An 8,456-nucleotide genomic window follows, 5' to 3' on the forward strand; every position below is an offset into this window, starting at 1 on the left:
CGAGAGCCACAGGGTCAGGCATGAACAGAACAGAGCAGGACTTTCAGCACAGATAGAGAGAGAAAATGGAACTAAAGGCTATTCCAGATCTTTATCGTGCTTCACTGGGACATGATGCCATCTTAACTGGGACAGCAGAACAGCAGGGATGTGTGGCAGGGGCAGCAAAGCTAGAGATCAGGAACAAACTGTGACTGTGAGCAGTCTTTGAGGTTTGGATTGAGAAAAGTTGTAAGTAAAGGGTTCTTTGGGTGGATGATGACTGCTACTGTCTGAAAGGGTTCTGCTGTGAACCTTTTGTGAAATGGATACTCCTTGTTTAGGGTTGTAAATAGTTTTAAGGGTTTCCCGAGAGGGGCAAACCAAAGAACCTTAAAGATGCTAGATTGTGTAAGTATGGGTCCAGAAACAGCACCATAGAGGCCATGGTGAATCAAGCAGCTTTGACCAGGGCCTGCCATGGTGGTCTGAGGAAAGACGACCCATGGTGGGTATTTATGGCATAACATATTTCATGTAGTAACCGGCTAATACCTCTGTGTGTATCTTGGAGAAGCAGACTTATAAACAGAAAGAGACATTGGTGAATGACCGAGAGGTTCGATGATTACTTGTGAGGACTTGGTGTCAGAAATCCAGAAAATCAGAAGGCCCAAGGATCTACTCCTAAAAGTCTTTCAACTGGTCAGACATAAAACAAATAGAAGGGTTGCTATTTCTGAATGTTGATTACTGTTGCTAAAGCCCAGGAGTTTGCCATTTAGAGTAGGTCTTCCATTACCTACTGTTATATAAACATATTGGTGTCAAAAGCAATGTTGGTGCAAGCTAATTTAAGAGTGTAGTTGATGAAGCTAAACGTTGCTCTACAAACCTGTACATTAGGTACATTGAAGCTTTAAAGGGGTTTCCTTTGAAAGAAGGATCCAAAAAGAACCCACCAGGTCACACTGGGCCCTGTGACATTTTTAGCTCTCTCCTGTCTACTCAGGTTCCTTGAATCACTCCTTTATGACACCCATGACTTAAAGTTACAACTATGGTTGATGTCAGACCAGCAAACCCCCAATGACACCCAACACTGTCCAACATTGATAAAAATCTGATAATATTGCATTATGGGTACCTATGCCCTCTTAATTAGCTTTGCTGTTCATTATATTTATCAATCACATAGCTCTATCTTAAACGTGTCTTACATTATACAGTTATGTTCACTCATCCCTACTCATCCCCAGGTATGTCAGAAGACAGGTGAGATCTCTTTGCTAAAACAGCAGTTGAAGGACTTGCAGGCAGAGCTGTCTCAGCGAGTGGGAGAGGTGGTGACACTACGAGGGCAGTTGCGAGAGGTGCGGGCTGAGCTTCAGAATAGCCAGAGCCAACTGCAGGAGGCACACACACACGCACACACTCGTGCCCTCGAGCTGGAGGTGTCCGAGAACGAGCTGCAACGGCGCAAGAGCGAGAACGAGCTGCTACGAGAGAAAATGAGCCATTTAGAGGAGGAGGCAATGCGTCTCCGCCAGGCTTTGAACGAATATGCTGAGGCTCCACCCCTCATGCAGGAATCAGGCTACAGAGGAGGTGCAAGGGGTGGTGCAAGTATTGAGGAGCAAAGGCTGGGAAGTGATAGCGAGGAGGCCAAAGGTCAGCGTGAGAGTTCCAGGCAGCAGGTGGAGAGGCTGAAAGGTGAGCTGGCTCGCCAGAAGCAGCTGGTTGAGGATCAGGCTGCAACGTTTGAGAATGAGCGCCACTGCTGGGAAGAGGAGAAGGACAAAGTGATTCGTTATCAGAAGCAGCTGCAGCAGAACTATGTTCAGATGTACCGGCGCAACCGTGAGCTTGAGGCAGCCCTACGCGAGCTTAGTCTCGAGTTGGAGAAACGAGAGCAAGACGACGAGAGCAGCGGCAATGAGGTCACCTTTGACGATGTTGCTGCAACCGAGATATAACACTCTACAGGCCAAATTCAACTCAAGTTGCTCATTCACAGTTGCATATTTAATCGATGCCCTGTTGACCCAGGCCATCACTTTTAATTTCATAGCAATATCCAAATACAGCTTTTACTGCTCACTGATTGAAACACATACATGGGATTCACTTGCACTAAACCGTAAAGCAGCAATCTATCGATAAACGCAAAAGAAGAGTTGGAAGAAGATCCGCAATTGTGTTTGTCATACCTGTATTCTGACAAATACCACCTTCTACACCAGGATTGACCTAAAGTAGTCCTTGCATACAAGGAGCTCACTGACTGGACAGTTGAAATGCCAGATTGTGGAAAATGTCTAAAAAGTCTACACACCCCAGGTAAAATGGCAGGTTTTTGTGATGTAAAAAAATAAAACCAAGATAAATCATGTCAGAATTCTACCTTTATTGTAAATATTTAAACTATTAATTGAAGTGAAAAAGAATAATCATTTTAGGAGAGAAAAAAAAAAGTACAATACCCAGCTTGCATACATGTGCACACCCTTTTTTAACTGGGAATGTGGCAGTGTTCAGAATGAACCATTCACATTCAAACTCATGTTTTTATTACTAATTGGTATACACCTGCCATCAATTACAGTGACTGATTACCCCCAAATAAAGTACAGCTGTTCCTATAGGATTCTCCTGACATCATATTGGTAACCTCCAACTAGAAAAACCATGGGCTACAAAGAGCGTACAAAGCAGGTGCAGGATCTCATTGCTGAAAAATATCAATCAGGACAGGGTTACAAAAAGATTTACAAGGCATTGGTTGCTCCTTGCATGTGACGACAGTTTCCCAAATTCTTCATATGTCTGGGCTGTGGGGTAGGGTGGCAAGACAGAAGCCTTTTTCAACCAAAAAAATAAATAAATAAATCATCCAATCTCCTGAAACCATATGGAATAATATCTAATGATCCGATGAGACCACAGTTTAAGTTTTTGGCCATAATACCAAAGGATATGTTCGGCACAAAAAAACCACATCACATCACGAAAAGAACACCATCCCCACGGTGAAGCATGTATCATACTTGGGGCTACTTTTCTTCAGCTGCAACTGTGGCTTTAATCAGATTTGAGGGAATAATCAATACCTCCAAATAACAGTCAAATTTGGCACGAAACTTTAAAGGGGTCATACGATAATTTTAAAAGTTAATTCTTTTGTTTATTGGGTGTAATAGAATAGATTAACTTGCTTTAATGTTCAAAAAACACATTATTTTTTCACATACTCTACATTATTGCAGTACCTCTATTCCCAGTCTGTCTGAAACACTCTGAGTTCCAGTTTCTCCAAAGCCCAGAGCGCTCTGATTGGTCTGCTGACCCATTGTGTTGTGATTGACCAAAAACCTCAAGCGTGTGTCGGAACTGTAACGCCCCTTACCATAATCGTGAGCTTCAGCTTCCAAGGCTTCTAAAGCAATTATAAACACAGTTAATAATGTAGTCGGTTTTAACGTGTCAGTTCGAACCCGAGTCAGATTCTGAAAATGCGGACGATCGAGCAGATCAAGCGTAACCATCTATGCAAGCACGGCTTGAGCAGAAGGTTTCATAGTTGTAAGTTTTTATTTTGTAACTCTCCTACCTTTCGGATACAATGTTATAACGGTTTAATTTGTCTTCTTCACTGCAACAACTTTATGTCCTGAAGTGACAACATATAATATGTTTAAAAGAATAAATAAATAAAAATATGGTGGCATTATGCTGATATTTCAAATTGTGAATTTAAATTGTGCGGAAGTGAGATCTGGACTTCGATCGAGGTGTTTTAGGCAGGTCTGGAGCAGTGTTCTGTGTTAGATGGAATAAATCCCTTTGTGGGAGACTTTGTTGTTGTAACTTTGCAGATCTTATACATGCACAAACAGATACGTTACACACTAAAGGAAACGGAAAACATTAAAAAGTATGATATGATCCCTTTAAGTCTTCTGCTAAAACATTTCAAATGAAGAGGAATTTCACCTTTCAGCATGACAAAGACCCAAAGCAAACCTCCAGATCAACAAAGGAATGGCTTCACCAAAACAAGTTCATGGTTTTGGAAGTCCAGACCTAAATCCAATCAAAAATCTGTGTGGTGACCTGAAGAGGGCTCTGCACAGGAGATGCCCAGCCAATCTGACAGAGTTAGAATGCTTTTGCAAGGAAGAATGGCAAAATATTGCTAAATCAAGACGTGCCAAACTGACTGACTCTTACCCAAAAAGAGTGAATGCTGTGATAAAATCTAAAGGTGCTTCAACTAAGTATTAGTTTAGGGTGTGCACACTTATTCAACCAGGTTATAGTACATTTTTTATTTTTCGTTTCATTCTTATTGTTTTTCACTTTTATTAATAGGTGAAAAATGTACAGTAAAGGTAGAAAATGTTCTGACATGATTTATCTTGGTTTCATTTTTTACATCACAAAAACCTGCCATTTTAATAGGGGTATGTAGACTTTTTAGATCCACTGTGTAGCCAAGAGAAGAGATTTCTTAGAATATTGGTGAGTTAGAGGTAATGCTTCTTCATTGCTTCTCAAGGTCTGTTTTTGCTTTCATTTCTATAGAGATAGAAACAACTTCCTGACTGTCCAATTAGTGGAAAATTTGAAGTACAACTAAATTCGGTAAGCCCTTTATCCTGGTCAGGGTCACGGTAGAGCCGGAGCCAGAGCCAATCCCAGGAACACTGGGCACAAGGCAGGAATACATCCTGGATGTCAAACCAGTTCATCACATGGCACCATGCACAAACACATTCGGCAAATTACTCTACAAATTCACCCTTTGCCTATTCTAAATTATTAGCAATATAAGCAATATTTATGGGCACAGATTTCCCAGAGCCCTTTCCATATCCATACCCAATGTCCACGAGAATGAAATAATAATGACTAAAATCATCTTAAACGTTTTTAACTCTTTTAATTCAACCTAATCCCGTGTCAGCGTGACCTGAGGATTATCTCTATAATCTAACTATAAATATTATTTTTTAAAATCATTTTTATTTCATGTTAATTAGAATAGAAAACTTTACAATTTTGACCCAAATGGAACATAAAGGTGAAAATGCAACCTGTCTTTCCAGTGCTACACTAACATGATCATACTGAACATCAGTTCACATATACAGGACCGTGAAAAGAGGTCATTAAAAGTTTGTATTTTCTATAGTTAGGTCATGAATACATCACATTTAATGTGACTATATAGTGTAGGCTAAGCCATCTCAACTGTCTTGAGATGCTCTCTATACAGTACATCACACAAAGTGTAAAGTTCAAGTTTATATGCCTCATACTTATACTTCTTATCTGCGTTCATATCGAATACATCATCTGTTTGTCACGTTTAATGCAATCACGCTCATGTACAATATGTAGGCTGTGAAACTAAAAGTTACGCCGATTAAATACCTAATGATGGAGTGGTGTCTCAGGAGACATCACTTCAGCAATGTACAACTGCTTTGTCTGACCTTTGAATGTTTTGTAGTTAATTCAATAGTCACTTAAGTGCACTTTGTGTGTGAAGAGTTTGTGTGGCATGAGTGATTATTCCACCTCATCATACATCCGTTGAGAAGTGCTCTACCCCATGATGATGTATCAAAAAGCAGCTAATTTAAGTCCTAGAACAAAAGACACATACCTAGACGTGTGTGCGTTCGCACATGTATACAGTACAGTTTAGAAAAAAACAGGTTATTGAAGGTTTCTTGGAGAATTGAGGATTCTTTGATTCTTAAAAGGGTTCTGTTGTGGACATACTCTATTGTACGGGGTTCTACGTAGAACCTTTAGAGTTTCGTCAGAGGGACAAGCCAAAAAACTATTTAGCAGGGGTGGACAAATCAGTATCCTGGGTGCCTGGGACAAACAGATTTTATTTCCAGGCTAGTTATAGTCACCTGGTGGTCAGATACAGTAAGTTTAATAGCCAGGAAAAAAAACAAAAAACAAACAAAAAAAACTTACCCTTGATTTACTTAGACAAAACAAAAGTTTTTATTTGCTGATCAAAGCCATCATATAACTCTCCTGGTAGATATCTAGAGAAAAAAAGACGCTACCCAGACTCAAATAGTAGATTTTATGTGCGATGAGAGGACAGAACATTATCTCTCATATGAAACATTGGCCAATGACTTGCTAATTTTTTGTTGAGGCCACAAACCTGATGTGCTACAGTACATGATCATCAACTTTATTAATTTCACTTGGTCATAATTAATGAACTTAACTTAATTAACTTAATGTTAGCTAATACTTTTCAACTTGGTCAAAAGACTTTCCAGGCAACCAACAAAAAAAGATAAAAAAAATGGTACTGGGCAGCACATTAGAGATTTTCTAACCTCTTGGGCTGGCTAATGATTTTATGATTTGTCCATCCCTGTTTTAGGATTCTAAATACACTGTAAAGCCGGAGAAGTTCATTTAACTCAAAAAAAAATTTGCGGAAACTCAATTACCTCAAAATTTTTACGTTGATAAATCAATTGCTTTAAGCCAAATACACTTAAATATAACAAAAATTTTACCAAAACTTGTTATATTTATGTGTATTTGGCTTAAAGAAATTGATTTATCAATGTAAAAATTTTGAAGTTAATTAGTTTCCTCAAAGTTTTGGAGTTAAATGAACTTATCCGGTTTTACAGTGTAGAACCCTTTTTCTTTCTGAGAGTGTAGTGAAACAAACAAACAAAAAAAATCTTTGGGTATAGTAGGGTCCAAAAGTCTCAGTCCACTACCAGAAATTACCCTTATTGACCCTGTGCGATGAAGGTTATTTCTTCAAGTAGGACTTGACTCAAATGTTCCTGGCTGAGCAGTCCATAGATCAAAATTCCCTCCAAAACACTGATCATGAGGTTATTATGTGGTGTTTCATTGAAGGTCATGAAAATTGAGCCGAAGTCTCAATCCATTTGAAAACACTGAAACTACAGACAGTTACTGAAATGAGGACTTTGTAGCATTACCCTGTAATGCATACTAGCACAGATTAATACGGTAATTCAATCGTTTGAATGAACAATGGTACTTAATTGTATGACCTGAAACGAAAAACTACCTAATAGATTTTCTGTCTGGAAGCCAAATAGCGCTGTCTGTGTGAAATTTGCATCTGGCTCAGGAATTGGTTGAAATGACATCATTCAGGAACATGACTTAGAACATGAATAGAAAGCTGTAATACATACATGGAGGACTGTTTTAACTGACGCACTAGTGGATGCTATCTGTTATGAGATGGAAACAATTAACACTTACAAATTATATTTAATTAGAAGTGGTGAAAAAAACAAGTGGTTATGTCTGTATTTTGCAAAAAAAAAAAAAAAAAAACAATTTAAAATGATTTTGTTTCTGTTCGAAATGTGTGGTGGCCTGGGAAAACCCTTCATACATGGTAGAATTATGACATTTTCTACTATATATAGTTCTGAAAACTATATGAAGACTTTCCTGAACTGAAACATGTTTCTCTTTTGCATATATCGTAGCCATAGTACAGGTCTAGCATTTTAAAATCTGGTTACTTGCAAAAATGATAAAGTGAGAAAACTGTATTTAAAGATTCATATCTGTTTTACTACAGCACATAAATAAACATCAACTTCATCAAAGCGTGACATTCACAATCATGCTTAGCCTGAAAGGTTTTAGATAACCCAGGCAAGGTAAAATTACAAATAAGAACAGCATCGTGCCATTTTGGAGAGATATATTTATGATATCGTAAAGTTGAAGTATGCTATAGATTTAAAATAATAATAATAATAATAATAATAATAATAATAATAATAATAGGTCCAAACCTGATTTTTCAGCTTTTTGGCTGTTAGTTACATCCAATTTTTTTCCCAGGCTGCCACACAAAGTAATGATGAAGGAAGATACAACCTTTTGTTAATGAACATTATTATGACACGAGGCTGAATGCTGGGTTACACCCATTAATTAATTGTGATTTTATGTGGACTTATTTTAATCATGGACGGAATAGACACAATGAGATAATGTATGAATACTTGTGCATGTACTAATGCTGACATTCATAGTTTGTTAGTGTTGAGTAATGCTATAAATAATTTTAGTTATGAAAACCCTAATGTTAATTTAAAAAAAAAGAAAAGTTTTTGCTAATGGACTTAGACTTTTGATCTCTATTGTACATGTAATATTTGGCACCTAAACATAATGAAATGAAGAATCTGAAATTAAATGTGTATGTTATCGCAAATTCCCCCAAAGAGGCCATTTTATATACTGTGAAACACAAGTGTGTTCTGCCAAAACTTTGCATATTATATATATATATATATATATATATATATATATATATATATATATATATATATATATATATAAAAATTCCTTGTCATAAATATCTCCTAAGGTCCTAAGGTATATAAAGTTAAGGTATAAAAAGAAAAAAACAAGCATCC

The 8,456-nt window shown here is 37.7% G+C and overlaps 1 protein-coding gene across 2 annotated transcripts in view; it reads left to right on the forward strand.

The window, feature by feature from the left end:
* Positions 1–7,356, forward strand: part of lzts2b (leucine zipper, putative tumor suppressor 2b) — a 31,849-nt gene extending 24,493 nt beyond the window's left edge. For both annotated transcript variants that reach the window (XM_053639792.1, XM_053639793.1), the window contains exon 5: positions 1,239–7,356. In XM_053639792.1, coding sequence (XP_053495767.1) covers positions 1,239–1,955 — 717 coding nt within the window. In that variant the 3' untranslated portion in view covers positions 1,956–7,356. The remainder of the gene's footprint in view (positions 1–1,238) is intronic.
* Positions 7,357–8,456: the final 1,100 nt, after the last annotated feature.

Source organism: Ictalurus furcatus, chromosome 13, assembly GCF_023375685.1.
Source record: "Ictalurus furcatus strain D&B chromosome 13, Billie_1.0, whole genome shotgun sequence".
Classification (NCBI taxonomy): Eukaryota; Metazoa; Chordata; class Actinopteri; order Siluriformes; family Ictaluridae; genus Ictalurus; species Ictalurus furcatus.